The sequence below is a fragment of the Anas acuta genome, chromosome 15 (assembly GCF_963932015.1).
Source record: "Anas acuta chromosome 15, bAnaAcu1.1, whole genome shotgun sequence".
Lineage (NCBI taxonomy): Eukaryota > Metazoa > Chordata > Aves > Anseriformes > Anatidae > Anas > Anas acuta.
This window is the reverse complement of record NC_088993.1, coordinates 18287909-18305114: the sequence shown is the minus strand read 5'-3', so window position 1 is coordinate 18305114 and position 17206 is coordinate 18287909. Positions and strand designations below refer to the sequence as shown.

At 41.3% G+C, this 17206-nt stretch overlaps 2 protein-coding genes across 5 annotated transcripts; one reads left to right on the top strand and one right to left on the bottom strand.

Moving 5' to 3' along the window:
- Positions 1-109: 109 nt before the first annotated feature.
- On the top strand, positions 110-8191 carry NSMCE1 (NSE1 homolog, SMC5-SMC6 complex component). 2 transcript variants are annotated; one of them, XM_068699803.1, is made up of 8 exons: positions 110-247; positions 865-1008; positions 2523-2644; positions 3937-4014; positions 5373-5519; positions 6459-6575; positions 7397-7517; positions 7964-8191. In XM_068699803.1, the coding sequence occupies exons 1-8, from the start codon at positions 178-180 to the stop codon at positions 8026-8028; spliced, it is 864 nt and encodes a 287-aa protein (XP_068555904.1). In that variant the 5' UTR covers positions 110-177; the 3' UTR covers positions 8029-8191. The 2 variants fall into 2 exon arrangements, with proteins under 2 accessions (XP_068555904.1, XP_068555905.1); XM_068699804.1 differs by lacking the exon at positions 110-247 and adding an exon at positions 448-769.
- Positions 8192-9097: 906 nt separating this feature from the next.
- KDM8 (lysine demethylase 8) lies at positions 9098-15177 on the bottom strand. Of its 3 annotated transcripts, XM_068699800.1 has the most exons (7): positions 14635-15174; positions 14375-14541; positions 12752-12884; positions 12276-12317; positions 11331-11480; positions 9619-9711; positions 9098-9531 (listed from the first exon to the last, which is right to left on the bottom strand). In XM_068699800.1, exons 1-7 carry the CDS (start codon positions 15103-15105, stop codon positions 9367-9369), a joined length of 1221 nt encoding a protein of 406 aa, XP_068555901.1. In that variant the 5' UTR covers positions 15106-15174; the 3' UTR covers positions 9098-9366. The 3 variants fall into 3 exon arrangements, with proteins under 3 accessions (XP_068555901.1, XP_068555903.1, XP_068555902.1); XM_068699802.1 differs by lacking the exon at positions 9619-9711 and having other exon boundaries at positions 14635-15177; XM_068699801.1 differs by lacking the exon at positions 12276-12317 and having other exon boundaries at positions 14635-15177.
- Positions 15178-17206: the final 2029 nt, after the last annotated feature.

The window sequence follows — 17206 nt, the reverse complement described above, 5'->3', positions numbered from 1 at the left end:
TTCGGGAGGGCGGGGCCGCGGCCGCGCCCCACCGCGCCGGGCGGCGAGGCCCCGCCCCGCCCCGCCCCGCCCTCCCCCTGCCGCCCGGCCCCTCCTCCGCCGGAGCTGCGGGAAGCGCGCCCCCGCCACGCGTCACCACGCGTCACCACGCGTCACCATACGTCACCGTACGTCACCATGCGTCACCACGCATCGCCGTGCGCCTCCGCTCGCTCGCGCACAGCCCGGGGCGGCCGCCGCCGAGCGGGTCGGTGTCAGGCGGCGGCGGCGCCTTCGGGCGGCCGTTGGGGAGCCCAGAGCCGCCCCCGGGGGCGACGCGGGGGACCCGAGTCCCGGCCCGGAGCAGCGTGCCCCGGGCTGGCCGGTTATTTGCTCTTCGCGATTGGCGGTTTCTGGAAGCTTTTGTCTTTCTTTGGCTGCGCGGTCGAGGAATTTCCCGAGATTATTTCACTTGTGGCGTTTTTCGGCCCGTGCAGACGAGGGGCTCCTGTCCTAAGCAGGTTGCGCTCTATCTAGACAAGGGGCTTGGATGAGTCGCGAGCAGACGCGTCCGATACAAAGCTGTGCAAGGTGTGCTGCCGGCTGTAGCGCATAACGCGGCCGAGTCGGCCTGGGGATGGCAGCGCAGTGCCTGCCTCGTTCTGTTTGGTAGCTCCAAGCGTTAGGCAGAATTCGTTGGACTTTGGCAGCGTGCTCACAGGCTGTGGTAGTTAGGCACTGTCTGTGTGTGAAGAACAAGCTGAGCCATCAGCTGAGCCCTGATACAATGGTAGAGAGTTGAACTGAAATCTTATTTATGCTTGGGGCGTGTTATTTGTAATTTGTGTAAATATATGCATTAATTTCAGTGTCTGTGTCTTGCAGCATACGAAGCCTGGTGGAATGCTGCTATGGCAGCTCAGATGTCTGATGCTCATCGACGGTTCTTGCAGGTCCTGATGTCACATGGGATAATGGAAGGATCAGAGGCTAGGAAGTTACACAGGTGCTGCTGTGAAATCCATAAAGGTGTGTCTCTGGAGAAAAAGTGGAGAGATGGAGATCTTTTTTCTTCATTTGCGATTTACAAATATTTAGATTTCTGAATACCATACATCACCTAAAAAAAGTTAGAAAACAAAACCAACAAAAACTTCAACAACGTATTCTCTTTTTTTCCTAAAGTTAAAAGAACAAAACAAAACCCAACAACACAGCACTATGCAAACTAAGTTTTAATCCCGTCAGATTTATACACACTTTTGATGAAAAGTGTAAGAACACTTTTTATTTTATCAAAGTTGTTTTTTTTTTTTAGACTGTGTAAATACATATTTTTAAATATATTTTGACATTGGTAGCTGTGAAGTTTCCAGAATGTTCTCCTTCATACTTGTTTGGAAAGATTTGCTTTGGAATATAATACGAAGTGTATGCTGTTAATCCATCTCAAGTAAATCTGTCACATGACTAATTATTTTGTAAGCTGGTTAATTCTAATACATGCAATAACAAGCTCAATTTTATGGCATGTGGAACAAAAGTTTTGTTGTGTACTGTCTAATTTGTTTGAAATTCATGTTGAGACTTCAGTGGTACAGAAATGTGTAATCGGCTCATGATTTTTTTCAGATATCTGCTCACAGATCAGAGATCTGTTTCATCTCTAATTTTGAGAATGTGGTGGGCACAAACTGAAATAAAGCTGAAATGAGTGATGTTTTTAGCACTAATTGATTAGTTGGTTTTAGATATCTCAATCACATTTTCCCAGAAAATAATTAAAATAATAAAATTCCTGTATTTTCATCATTGTTTATGAACAAAATTGAAAAGGACAAAGAATGTAAGAACAAAAAGAGCCATTTAAAAGGAAAGATCAAAATGCAGTTCAAAGTAGTGGTTTTAACCAATTACTATTAAAAGGCAGAAAACTCCAGCAAATGTAGTTTCCATTACACATTTTGAGATCTGATATGCTCTGAAGTTATTTGCTAGCTCTCTAGTATTTGAGACTTTTATTTTAAAAGTCTTCTGAAATGTTACTTGGGGCTTTTGGTCATTTCAGGATGTCTAAGCGACAATAACTTCAGCAGCACAAGTGCTATCGATTCTTCTCTGTTAGGAGACTGATGTTCACAACCTGTTGTGAGCTCCATCTTGCCTGGTTGCCAGAAGTGGAGTCCTTTTTGGGTGATGGCACAATTTATGTATTTTCCTTAGTTAAAATGAGTCAGAGTCCATAGGTATTCAAACTCTGAAGCCAAAAGAGCTTATTTCAGCACTTGTTCAAATTTTCAACTGAAAAAATGGAACAGTAGGATACCATGATTGGCCTTTGAAGGTATACTCCTGTGTTTGTGAGAACCAAGCCACTGTACTTCTGTAAAAGAATTTATCATAAATGCTAGAGATGTTTGAATTCTGCCTCAATAACTTAGCAATTAATTACACGTAAGAAAAATGTTTCAGTAGGTAACACATAAAAAGGTCTGCCTGATGTGTTTTTTTTTCCTCTGTGTTTTTTTCTTACTTGTTTTCAGTCTACTATGCACATGATAAACTGGATGATTTTATCGCTACAATTAATATCCGGTTACAGCCTTTGTTTATGCAGATCCGGAAAGGAATGTCTGAGGGTGATGGGAGAGCCCATTATGCCTTAGTAAGTATGTGATGTGCTGCCATCTTGTGTTTTTGGCTTCTCATAACGAGTGCATACACATAACCCCATGGAACAGTACAGTCTCCTGTGTCTGCTTTAAAATTAACTTCTGAATAATGTGCCAATAAAAGGTATGCATGCCTTCTGATTGTAAACTGGGCAAAAAAACTAACTGAATCTAAGTGCCATCTTTGGATGTTAAGAAGACTGAATTACTTAGGATCCTTTCACTATATAATACAAGTGCTATTTAGAAAAATCAGTTAGTTAGAACTGAAGGCTGCATCTGCCAGCACGATGAGACTTAATCTTAGCAGTGTCTTGTTTTGTTTTTGTGGGGCTATTCCACTGTTATGCTGACAGCTGCTGTAGAAGCTACTTGTAGAATGTAGAAGTGTGAAGATAAACTGCCAAGAGTGTAGGTGTGTGGGAACAGAACATGGCAGAAAGGACCATAGCAGTGTCTGATTTATTTAGCATAAACATTACTTAAGTGCTGAAGTAAGATTTCTTTTTCACAGGAGACTTTTTCTTGAGAGGAATTTTTAAACTAGAAAACGCGGGGAGCTCTCCAATATGAGTGTGTTTTTTTTTCTCAAAAAAAAAATAGTATAAAGGGGTGCTAAAGAATAGGCTAAAAAATTTCACTGGATGCTCTGTAATGCAAATGCCAAAGAAGGATGGTTATATAGTGATTTCAAAAGACCATAGAGAAGGTCTTCTAATACTAGATTCTGCTTTTAACCTTTGTGTGTCATTTTGCAAATTAAGTTGAGCTAGTAATAAATAGCAGTAGGGTGTACAATAGGAATATTAAGTATAAGTTATTGTTCTTCATAATGAAACAAGCGTGTATCACAAAATATTTACTGCTACTGTCCAGCAGCACAGTTATCCTGGTGGAATATAGTTCTACTGTATTCCTTTGCATCTTGTGTCAGAATTTGGCATTTTTTTCTGTTAGCTTAATACAAGCTTAAAATTTGGCCTTAAATTTTTTGCACTTGTCTACCTCCCTTTGTTACAGGCTATGGAGGGTGGGAAGTAGGATTGTTTAAGAATTTGGACTAGGCAGAGGCAGCTTTGGAGAACGTGTGGCTGGAAAGGTCAGGGGTTTTAAAGAAAGGAGTCGGGTACCATCTTTGTGCCACTTAAAGAAATGACATTTATTTCACTTAAGAAATGACATTCATTTAATTTCAGGATGATGTATTCTTTACCCTGGGAGATCTTTTACAATTTATGGTGTAGGAACACATGGGCGCTTTGAATTCAGTGTATTTTTTTTGTAGGTGAATCTGGCAGAAACTGAAATTACTAAAATGGCATCTGACTATGCAGAAAATGAATTAGAATTGTTTAGAAAAACTGTAAGTATGTCAGTTACTCGTTAGTAAATCACATTATCTGGGAAGGTACTCTGTTAAAATGAATGAAAATTTGAGATGTCTTTCAAGAATTAGTTTCCATCCTGCACAACTTTAATAATGAATTTTATCTCAAATCAAATAGGACGTGTGGTGTGAGAGATGGGAGTAATGATTGCCTGTTGAATGAAAATCACTTATTGATAAAATGTAGTTGTGAATGGGGGAGTGCTCCTTGGAGTTAATGACTTGGTATATCTTCTTTTAGTTAGACAAACATCCTTCCTCAGCAACTTTCTCCTAGATGTTTCAGTTGTGATTGCTGAATTTTTCACTGTCTTCAGTAGTTTAGTAATACGCTGTACATTTTAATGTTATTACAAAAACGTTATTCCTTTGCTGATTTGAATGGAAATGATTGTGTCGTTACTGCTGTTGCCAATTTATTCTGTTTATTAAACTACTCAGAATGCTGATCGTCAAATAAGAAAACATATATTTGAGAAATTTCTAAAGTTCCAAATAGATCTATTGGGCTGAGATGCCAGAACATGCAATGTCTAGTTTCATATCAACAAACATTAATGAGTTGTGATCATAGCTTTGTATCTTGCATGTTTTAGTGAATTTTCTAGCACTTGGAAGACATAATTTCTCCAGCCATTAGACTTTCCTTGATTTTGCACTCTAACACTGTTTTGTACAAACTAGAAAGAGGTGTATTGATTGTTCTGTGACAGCTGCTGAAGTGTCATCTAAATTGGTAGTATGCAGAGTCTTCCCACCCTCTTTATTGGGGTAGAACCTATACAGCCATGTCAGCAATGCAGAGATGGTGTTGTCATGGTGCATGTTACTACTAGCATATAATCTCTGCATTCTGCTCTGTGATAACGTGTAGCAGGAATATTCCCATTGAGAGAATCTCTGAAAATTGATAATACTGCTATAACCTCTGTGTGCCAGATAGGTTCAGCAGTGTTAAATGAATCCAGAGTGCACCATCTCACTTTAGTAGTGAAAGACTTTTCTTCAAAAGAACATTGGCAGAGGTCAGATAAGAAGAAACAGATCTGTCACTTCTGAGAATGCTGAAGGGTTGCGGCTTCATTTAGGCAGCACTGAACAGTTCTACTGTGGAAATGCTTTCTTGGCAAAGATTAAAATCGTCAAGGTAACAATGATGGCTTTAGCCTTTGGCCCTCGTTCTGCAGTTCTCATTCCAGCCATATACTGCAGTATTTATCAGCACCCATACATATGGATGGTTTGTATGGGTGCTGAAAAAGCTGCATGTTACTATAAGGTGTGTCTATCTAATTGCATGCTTTTTTAATGATTGAAAATGTTTCTTTTGACAGATGGACCTAATCATTTTATCAGAAAATGGCTTTGCCTGTTCTACAGATATTTTAAACTTAGCTGACCAACTTAAGACAAAGAAAATGAAGAAGAAGGAAGCAGAACAAGTGCTGAAAATTTTTGTGGAGGATAAGTGGCTCTCTGAGGTAACTGCTTTTTCTTTTAAAGTGTTTGTATTTTAATAGGTCCAGCTGTTATTTTCTCATGGATTGATGGCTGAAACTGTAGTTGTTTGTTAAATGATAGCAAAAATGGCTTTGTTAAGCCTGTGCTTATTGGTACTCTAGTCAATGATTTTTGCAGAAAAGCTTGTACATTTACAAGCAAAAAGTCCTCCGGTAGGTCTACACAGGACAATGAGGTTTCAGTTTCCTGTACCTGAGCTAGTGTGGGTATCTGTGCTCAGCCCTGCCTTAGAACATAAAAGGCATCATTTGTACACAGCAGCATGATATACTTAAAATTTGGAACAGAAGCTGGGGAAAAACTTTTTAGGTTGATCAGAACTGTCAGTTACATTTAGAATTCTTTGAAAAGCAGTGAGGCCAAGCACATTGAAATCTCCTGTATCAGAAACGCATTTTTGGAAAAATTGGAGAAATTGAGATTAGTTTTACCATGTGGATGTGACAATTGCTTGCCACGAAAAGTAAGACCTCAATCCCTTTTCTCCTGGATTTATCACATCATAGATCTCCGAATTGCTGCCACATGTTTTCTTTGGTTAGAGAGATTTTTCAGACACCTCAAGTCGTAAATGTCTAGATGTGTAGAAAAACAGTAGAAGTTCTGCTAATGTTCAAATGAAAGTTTCCCAAACCATATGCCTTTAAGAAGAACATGTATGCTCCTCTGTACCTTTCAGGGACTACGTTAAAGGTGTGAGATTTTTTCTTACAACTCTCTTAAATTAATTCTGCCTCATCAAAAGTGTTTCAGCTTTGCATTTTATCAATGTAAGAATGTTTGTTTCCTGATGGCAGAAAAAACTTGGCTATCAAATGCTTCCTCGCAGGTGGTGAGGAAGATCTGAAAAGGAAAAAGGAACTAAAAGGTAGTGCTAACTTCATCATTTGTTTCCTTAGAGAAATGGGGAATATACTCTGCATACTCGCTGCATAATGGAGATGGAACAATACATTCTCAGCATCTACCAAGATACAGCAAGAAAGTGTAACATTTGTCATAGCCTTGCCATCCAGGTAAGAGTTTGATTACCGCAGCAGGCATCTCTTGATGGGCTTGTGTCACAGCAAAAGTTTGTGATACTTTCTCAAGTATTAGACAGACCCTGAAAATACTGGTGTTGCAATCTGGAAACATTGCACATGTATATATGTTTCAATGTAGATATTTTTATCTTCTGTCTTTGGAAAAAAATGTATAAACTTGGAGGATGGGAACTCGCCCAACCAACAACACTATTGTGCTGTCTTACTTTCCAAAGCCAGCAGGCTTGAGATGAACCCTTATCCTTAAACAGGCATAACAGTTAAGTGCTAGCTGTCTTATCTTTGGACCTTACAAATGGTAATCTTCTGTATGACAACCATTCATCTTTGGTTTGGGGATTTTGGCTCAGAGTGAACATGTATTTATATACAGCACTACTAAAGGACTATGTGTTGATATGTGGCAAGTTTCCAGTGTGGTCTTGTGTGAGAAGTTACAACCTGAACTCCTATTCCAAAACTACCAAATTTTCTTGCTCCTTACCGCTGAATCTTCTCATCTTCCAGCTAACATGCTTCCATAATACTACTTTTTCCATCCTAATTGCTCTCCTTTATTGCAGCTTGTTGTTGGGCTTGCAAGCTAAGTTATATCCATATAGGAAAACAGCATTTCTTAGTTTCTAGGAGAAAAACTCTTTATCCTTTACCAGCCTTGATTTCCGATGTCTTCTAACTGTAATGTGTGAACCATTCTCAGGAATAAAGCATTGCCTATGTGTATTGGGACAACTTTATGTTGAACTGAAGGATAGATTAGAAAGGTTTTCTAGTAACACTTCTGATTTCAGAGCCAAGTATGTGAAACCTGTGGAATTGCAATGCATTTACCTTGTGTTGCAAAGTACTTCAAAGCTCAAGCTGAACCACGATGTCCTCATTGTAACGATTTCTGGCCTCATGAGATTCCAGGTACCAAGCAATACATTTAAAAAAAAAAGTGTAATAATACTTAAGAATGAATTGTGGTATTCAATGGTACTGCCAGTATTATTTACAATTGTACTTGATTATCAGTTGTTTCTGGCTTCAGTTGTATATTTGAGAATTAACCATCCTTGTGCAACACTGAACCTGCAAAAATTCTATCTTATGGGCACTAGCAGATCCTGTGAATACATTTATCGTAACATTAAAGTTTTGAGGGATGAATAGGAACAGCACAAAAACATTAGGAAATACTGAGTTTCTAAGAAGATGGGAAACTCTTTAAGAATTTCTCCATTTAACCAGGGAAATTGGGCATTTCTGAACAGGAGCACAGAAATATATAAAGCATTTTTAAAATCTGTAAGTCATACTGTATCACTCCTTTTTCTTTCTCTGTCATTAACTTTGCTTTTTTTCTTTCTTTACAGATATGAGTCGGATAGAGTCCCAGTCATCATCAAAAAGAGATAGCAGAAAAGGACTTCATTCTTAGCATTAGACTATGTTAATAAAAATTACTTTCAATTAATTTTTTTCCCCATTCTGTGGCAGAATAGCCAGACTATATTCATTAGTAACAGTACACTGTTAAGTATACTTTTTTTTCTGAGGTTTTAAAAGGCTTACAATAAAACAATCATTGATCTCTTCTCCTACACAGTTATGCCCAGACAACTTTCTTGGGGGTGGTTGTTGTGTACACAAGTCTCCATATTCTTGGGTTGGGACTCTCAGTGCATGTTTGGGAACAAAAACTGTAAATGTTTTTGCTCAGTCTTGAAAGCTGATCTATGCCTGTGAACTATTAAAACCTGTGTCAGCTACCATGCCTGTGTCTGATGTAAGGCTAGAGTCTGAACTCTCAGCTGGCACTGTTGGCTTCGGTTTTGTCCTTTCTTTTGACAGAAGGGAGTTCATGTTACAGAACCAGGTTGCAGGCAGCTATGGTCAAGAAGAGATGGAATATTCCCACAGTCAAAACTAGTGGGAAGGAGTAGTACAGGACACTTGGGGAAATTTCAGCTTTTATCTGTGAAGTATTAAAAGAATCTTGAATGTTTATTTATTTAAGAACTATGTCTTCACTCTCTCCAGTTTTCTGTAAAGATTCATTTTTCTTTAAAAAGCGACTTAAAGAAAAGACAATGTTACTGCCAAGTGCCAGAGCAGAGTGTTGATACATCTTACCTTGGTAGAAATGAAAGGGACTCAAAGACTTCCACTGCAGAATGTCTGCAGTTCAGCTGACTATCAAAGTATGATTAAGCTTCAGTTTATTTAATTGCTATTAAACTAAGGATTAACTACACTTAGTTACCTTCCTAGTCCCTCACACTTACCTTCTTCCACCTAGGAGACTGGTATCTTGCTTCATGTTACTTTTTTTTCCAGATATATTGAACTTTTGGGCTATCACTTTTACTCCATTTTTTACTATTTTTAAATCCAAGTAGAAGATAACACTAACCCGATGTTCCAAACAGTTGAAAAGCAGTCATGGCACTGTTGATATATAGATGTGTTTCAGATACACACACACATACACAATGATGAACCAACAGTTGCTCTTTACAAGGAAGTTATATTGAAAACATCCACAAAAATAAAGTGATTGAAGCAACTGCTGTTTACCCACATTTACCCATCCAGATTTCTTTCACCATACTGAAACAAGGATTTTTATTTATTTTTTAATCCAGCTCTGGCCTCTGGATAGTGAAAAAATATTCTCATGTTTAAATAGAATTCACTTGGGAAGCATGCTAGATGCTACTTTTCCTGACTTTTAATTGCTATTACAATACTAACAAACTTCATTCATGCTTCAAAGTTATGACCACCAGAAACTGACAGAGAAGCTAGTATCAAGAGATCGTATGTAGTGCCAGTATTTAACTGGAATGAACAGAACCTGTCCAGGCATCAGAATGCAGCACTGACATGCAGCCTTTCTAAAATTGGGAAACTTATTTAAGTCCGGATCTTCTACATCAACCTATTAAAAACAAACAACAATAGAATGTGTTAAATATGATTTGATAAAGTAACATTACTGACACTAAAAATTCAGGCAACTATTTACCTGGCTAGTATTGTGAAGAATTTGTCCTTCATGTGGGTAAAGGTTTTCTGAATCTTGTGGTGAATAAAGACAGACATACTTTCTTCCAAATACCTGCACATATTAAAATGAATGTTTTCTGTCTGCCATGAACCCACCTATTTTTGGAAAGTGACATGTTCGATTAACTAGCATACCATACTGTTGGCTACAGTTGGCATTTAACACTAAAAAAAATATATGTTATTTTTGTTATTAGTAGAGATGCTATTATAATAAAAAGTTACATCGGAGTATGGGAATCCAAGTACCTGCTCCATTGGAACAGACGAAATTCAAAATACCATATATATATATATAACACCTATAACCAAATTACTTCTAAGTTCAGTGGTCAAGGCACCCAATTTATGCAATGTTATTTGAGCCCTACAGCCAGGAAGCAATTGTCAGAAGAACTAAGAATACATCAGCAGGCAGAGATACAGCCTGGCAGTGAATGTTAAGCTTCCATGTACTCCCTTAGTTGTTATTTCTGCATCATCATTAAATTAGTTCACGGACTCACAGGCTGGATGAGGTGGGAAGGGACCTCTGGAGGTCATCTGGTCTAACCCCACTGTTCAAGTGGGCCAGCTAGAGCAGCTTGCTCAGGGGCATGAGCAGGCAGCTGAATATCTCAAAGGACAGAGACTCCACACCTTTCTGGCAACCTCTGACAGTGCTCAGTTACCCACACAGTAAAGAAGCGTTTCCTGATGTTCTGATGGAACCTCCTGCATTTCAGTGTGTGCCCATTGGTTTTCATCCCATCACTGGGCACCACTGAAATGAGCTTAACTCCAGTTCCTTTGCACCCTTCCTTAAGGTATTTTTCTATATTAATATGGATATTAGTTAGCTCTCTAAGGAACCAAGCATTAGGTGGTATTTTTACTAATGCATAGAACTATGTAAAATGTTAGTTACTGTAAATACTACTTCACCTAACTCTCAATGCATGCACGAATAGATAATCTCATGGGGTAACATGAAGCGGATGCACCTAAGTCTACCCACCATCCTGCTGTTCAGGAAAACCAAAGTCCTTTGGACACTGTAACAGTATCAAGGTTTTTCCCAATTTGGTTCCAAATTCCTTGTGTGGCCTTGGAAAAGCCACTTCTTGTTATTGAATCATACAATCATTTAGGCTGGAAAAGACCCTTAAGATCAACAAGTCCAGCCATCAACCTAACACTACCATGTCTACCAATAAACCCTGTCCCTTAGTGCCACGTCCACATGTCTCAAATACCCCCAGGGATGGGGAGTCTGCCGCTTCCCTGGGCAGCCTGTTCCGATGCCTAACCACCCTTTCTGTGAATAAACTCTTCCTGGTATCTAACCTAAATCTCCCCTGGTGCAACTTGAGGCCATTTCCTTCTTGTAGTGAGTGGCCCAAAACCGAAAACAATATTCAAGGTGCATTTGTGCATTGTCATTTCCATTCACCTGTAGAATGAGGGTAAGTGATGGTTAATCTCAATGACTGGTTGTAGTTAATGATGACATTAAGTTGCGTCAGTGTTGCTGCATCAATGCAAGAGAATAGCGAAATAATATCTGCCTATTCACTATCTTTCAGTTATCCATCAACTTGTCTGCTGTCCTTGTCTCTAATACTTACACACCATACACATTTTTTCTAGCTATAGCATTGATGGCTTGCATAGAGTAAGCAGAGTACAGACCTGGGCTAAAAAATTTTGCTGGGGATCCTGATGAAGAGGTGAGACAGTTCCTTCCGGGCCAAACCAAGCATTAATGGTGATGTCATCTTCTTCTCCTTCCCCCAGGCAGCAGTAGTCAGGGATACTGATATCCTCTTTCAGTTCTGGGATCTACTCCCATAAAGAAATGAACATTAAAAAAGGTATGTACTAACTTGCAAAAGGTGTACAATTCATAGAGTAACAGGGCTTGACACAAAGAAAACAAATGACCTGCTTGTTCTGCAATGGCGGCAGAGAAATAGCTGGGCTGCTGGGAATCTGCAGGACCTGTCCTCACGCTTTCTGTCCTAGCAGATTCTGTTGAAAGGAGGTGGAAGAAAAAAGGAAAGGGGTTTCTTATACTTCAGAGACCCCATTTGCTTCAGCAGAAGCCAGAGAAACTCAGGGAACGACAGAACTACAAGAATAAGCAGGTTTGCTATTCAAGGAAAAAGAGCAGCTTATCTTTTATACACTAAGCTTGATTCTCTGTGTGATTCCTTTTCCTATCTCCCACCAACCTAATCTCTGCTTAACTAAAATGACATCGCAGATTTGATGAACATATTGCCACTGAAGTCGGTTTCCTGTCCAAACCTCCTCCCTAACTTGCCTATTCTTTGGGAAAATGCTGCTTTCCAGGTAATATCCCTGTAAATAAGTGCTACATTGTACCGAAACAGCCCTAAAATCAAACACCTTCACCTCTGAAAGGCTTTTGTTTCCACTCCTTTTATTCAGGTGGAACAAAACCCTCCCTTTGGAACAAAATCCTTCCTTCAAAACAGTTGGAATATAAACTTCAGACTTATTGTCAATTCCTCATACGCCCTTCCATCTAGTAGAAATTACATTCTCAGGGATGATTTGACACACAAAGGGAACACTTGACTGCAGAGAGGAAAAACATTTATGCAGTTTTACCTGATCAAAAAGCTGGTGCTGAGCAAGGTATCCTACACTGTTCTGAAATTACAGCAGAGAAAGAAAAATGCATAGTGACATACAGGGTAAGACTTCTTGGTCATTAATGTACTTATAGGTAAAAATTTACTTGTAAGTAAGAACATGTATTTACAATGTACTATTTCAGAGTAATAGTACTAGAATTGCTTCAACAGTTCACTAATATAAGGGGTCTTCTGAAATACCAACTTAAATCTATACTGAAATTATAAGAGTGTAGACACATCCCCACAACCACGGTCGTTGCAGTAACTATTTGTAGCTTCAGATCTCACAAATGTCAAACCTTTTAATTCAGTGCTATGCTTATCGCCTAACCTCACCTTCAGCACCACCTCCAAGCGTGTTTATTCTAATAAGCTCCAACTAGGCAAATATTCTATACCAGTACACACTGATGCTTTTGGAAATGAAAGAAAATTAGAGTAACAGACCTCATTCACAATATACTGGTTGATGAAGTCATTGACAGTCATGAGCTTCTGAGACCATTCCTCATCTGTGTATCGGGAACCCAATTCTACAGGGACTGTGCGACACCCAGCAACTTGACAAATATAGTCCACGCTGAAATGAAAAAAAAGTTCCATCACTCTTTTATATTTCTCTTGTTACCATTTTTGAATGTGAGGACAATCAGTCGAAATAAATCTTTCAGGGTAATAAAGACACTACCATGAGTTTTTCATCTCTTAAACCAACAAATGAGAGAGACAAAGGTTAGCAGTAAACAACCCAAGCAGCAAGAAACCAAGTGGCTAACATCATCTGTGTAATACACAGATATAATATACTGCCTGCTTGTTTTTAAAACCTTGTTTACCTCAGTTATTATTGTTTCCTTAACAGTTAGGGAGATTTAAGCAGTTAGTCTCTTGGCTACTGATGGCTAATCTTTTTGTTGCCTGCAACCAAGTTTGCTAAATAAAACACTGTTTCTTGTTACTATTAATGCTAGATCAACTGTCTACCAGTGCCAGATTCTGTATACAGATGCCAGTAATATCCACCCTGGCTAAAGTCAGAGGAATTCCTTTGAAGGGTGATACACATCTCTTCATTGACCATGATATTAATTATATTAAGAAGTTCATCATTTTAAGTATCTGAAGATAGGCAAAAGAGTACCTTGGCTGAAAAAAAAAAGACAAAAATCCCTAAGAAATAACAAAGTTACATACATAATAGTACGCATATAAAATATAGATAACCAGTTGTATTATATATATATACACACACATAATGTTATATATAAAATATGTAACAACAATCTACATTAAATCATTAAATTAACACAGATTTTACCCTTGGCTGCGGAACGGAAGGATATAAGCAGTCCTTCAAACTAAGCCTGACTATTTTTTTTTCCTTTAAACGGAATCACAAGCTTTAGCTCACAAATATTTGGTTCTCATGACTGGAAATGTTGGCACCATTGCCTACATTAAACTAATGGCACAATCTTATTACTTGCTCCTAAATTCAGCTGTCTGAAACTAAACACTCAAAAGAGCTACTGAGCAAACATCACTACTCGTACTTGTGAATGAAAGAGACAGTCATGCTTTATTCATGCCTCTCTGAAATTAAATTCCTGTTGCACTATTTATCAGCAAACTCTGGGATGTTAAGTATCACCAGCATCTGATCTTAAAATGAGAGTAAATTCACTGATATAGTTAGCGGTTCATACTCACCTCTAGTTTCCAGTTATGTACAACAACGTGCAGGGAATTTGCCAGGGTTCTCTCCTGCACCAGACCCTGAAAGGAAGAGCTGGGTTCCAATGCAGTCTCTGCCAGCACCTGATTTCCCTGGCACACGGGAGCACTTACAACAGGATGTTCTAAACTGATTTGATTCACTTTACTTCTAGCATCTATAGAAAAACATTTACTGAGCAAAGAGAACTGCAGCAGGAAGATACGCCCAACAAAAACCAGTCCTCTCGGTGCTTTCTTCTGTAGAGGCGTCTACAGCTACAAGGCGCGCCAAGACATCTGATGCACAAAATGATCCTCGTCCTTAAGCACGGGGAACAAACACTCATTTCTCACCTCCACTTCTTCATACCCGGCCAGTGGTCAATAATTCCCTCCAAGACAACAGGCTTTTGCGGAATTAGGTAGTTGTCTCTGAAGTGCTCTAGCGAAGGGCAGCGAACGTGTGGAAGCGCTTCTCCTGGCTGCACCACGGGCGCCGGAGGGGGCTCAACCCGGGCCCTCTGCAACAGAAACGCCCTCATCAGGCCGTCCCCGCGGCTCCCTCCGCCGCCCACCGCGCCCGGAGCGGGGCCTTGGGGAGCCCCGGGCCGTACCTTGGCGCTGCCCCCGGCCGCGGCGCGCCGCTTCCCGCGGGGCAGCCGCGCCTGCAGGAGGCGGACGAGGCGGGCGAGGGCGTTGTCCAGCACGGAGGCGCCCATCAGCAGCCCCATGTCGCACAGGCGAACGGCGGGCGCGAGCGGGCGGCAGGCGGCGACCTCGGCCAGCGCGCCGAAGAGGCAGCCGTAGGCGTAGACCTGCCGCCAGGCCTTGCCGACCTCCCGCCACGGCCCCGCGTTCAGCTTCTCCCAGGCGTAGTCGCGCAGGACGTCGCCCAGGCGCCGCAGCTCCGCCGCCGCCGCCCCGCACGGCGGGCCCGGCGCCCCGTAGAGCAGCCCGCGGGCCCGCCGCAGCAGGGGCGGGACGCAGTCGTCCACCTCGCCGCTCAGCGCCAGGGACAGCTCCTCCTCGGCACCGGGCAGCAGCGCCCGCGCCTCCGCCCACAGCGCGCCCGCCGCCGCCGCCATGGCCGCGCCGCCGCCGGGGGAGCGCGGGCGCGTCCCGGCGCTGCGGAGCGGGCGGAGCCGCGGCCCGGCGACCGCGGGCGGGGCGGGCAGAGCCGGCTGGGCCCGGGCGGGGCCGGCCCCAGGAGCCGCGAGCGGGTGCGTCCCCGCTCCGGGTGTCCTTGTAGCCCAGCTGTCCCCTATGGCCCAGGTGTCCCCTGCGGCCCAGGTCTCTGTGCACGCTGTAATAATCGCCAACACGCAATGTAGGTGTCACTTGGCCCCTTCACCTGCAAACCTGCTGGAGTTCAGTAACCGTGTGATTGATTGGTGCAGCTATTTGTATTAATATACACATCCAATCTAGTTTTCTTCGTGGAGTGTCTTAAAATTCTAGTTGGTTTTATTAGTTTGCCCATTTAAAAAGAAATCCTTATATGTACAAATGTTCTAATGGAGTTAACAGCAGCTAACAATGTTTATTCATTAACATTAGTGAACATTGCTCAGAGCCATTTTTCTCTGAATCTGTTTCCAGCAGTTGATCTAGGCAGAGCTGGCTCCTGGAGCTCGTTCATTCTGCAGCATGAGAGAAGGGTGTTCAGGTGGGTTTGTGGCCGGTGGCAGGCACAGGGGTACAAACTGCTGGGCTGCTGCAGGCACCACAACCTGCCATGTCAGGGCTACTAGCGCTGTGCCCATGGTGACTGATGTCTGTGATTTTGATGCTTGTGTGAGATGGTGGATATGTAATCCCCTGCAAGAGTCTAAGCGGGGAAGATGCACTCATGAAGGGCCTGAGTGGTGTAAGCCTTCATTGCCCATCCCAGCAGAGGATGCCTGTCAGTGTTAGCAGTGGGCGCAGGGATGAAGTGGAGGAAAGGCTGGTGCTGCTGCTGCTCTGCCATGTGTGTTTTAGGATAAATAGATTGTGACTAGGACTGTTGGCGTACCTTCCATGAGAACTACATTCGCTTAATGCTCTTCCTAGCCTCCCCCCAGCTGCCCTGCCCCCCTCCCCTCCCCCAAAATAAATAAATAAATAAATAAATGTGCCCTGTGGTCCTCTGGTGAGAGTGTAAACTGATAATTGCCATGGCACTGTTTGTTATCATGACTGACTCTGATTTTCCATTACAGAGGATGAATGGTTGTCTCTTCCTCTGAAAGAACAAAATAATAATAAGACTTACAGATTTTGGATGTCTTCCTGGCTGCCTCTACCTGCTCCTTTGGATAGGAGATGAATAATATTGATTAATAATACATAGAGAATTAATTGTTGCACAAGAATTATTTTCCACAGATAAGCAAATTCTTCCTGCTCAAGAGTGACAAAGCCACGCATTTTGATTGTATCTTGGAGTCAAGCATAACTGTAAAGCAAAAGTGTAATGATGGATATGTCTTTATCAACCTGTTCCCTGCATTGTGTTTTTATCACTGCCATCTGCTCTGCTCAGAGTGGCAGCTGCCAGGTCTCACAAATAGCGCTGTCATGTACTTTCATGTAGAACAACATATTGTCATAATTTCTCTGATATTACTAGATGAAATTGCTTTAAGTGAGATAAGGTGGCATTTTGCTTGGCACTTTGGAGTGCATTTCATTGCAGTATGTGTAGGACACACAATGTTCTTTCTGGAGCAGGCTATAAAAGCACACCAAGTTCTACTTTCAGAAATTATTGGAAAATGCTTCTTTTTCCAAAAATCTTATGTAACATCCATCTGGGACATACGTGGCAGTGCTAAGAAGCAAATGAGACATATTCACTATTAGTATTGCTTACATATGTAGCCTTAATTACCTTTGCTGAATGGAAATTTTGTAAGTTAGACTATTTTTAAAATTCAATTATTTCTCTTTTTGCTTATATCAGTTTGAATCTCCTTCATATTTGCAAACATATTCTGACAGCTTCTTCAATGTTAAATGAAACAAAAAATCTTTACAAGAAATTTTTACAAAATTCTTTATGGCAGTAGGTACTCCTCCTGTTGTCTCAGCTGGACCCTAGGGGACCCTAGGTGTGTGTGTGTGTGATGGGGGAGGGGGATAATTTTATTCCATGAGGTGTCCAGTCTAAGCTGTTCTTCTAGGCTCTCTTGAGTAATGGGAGAG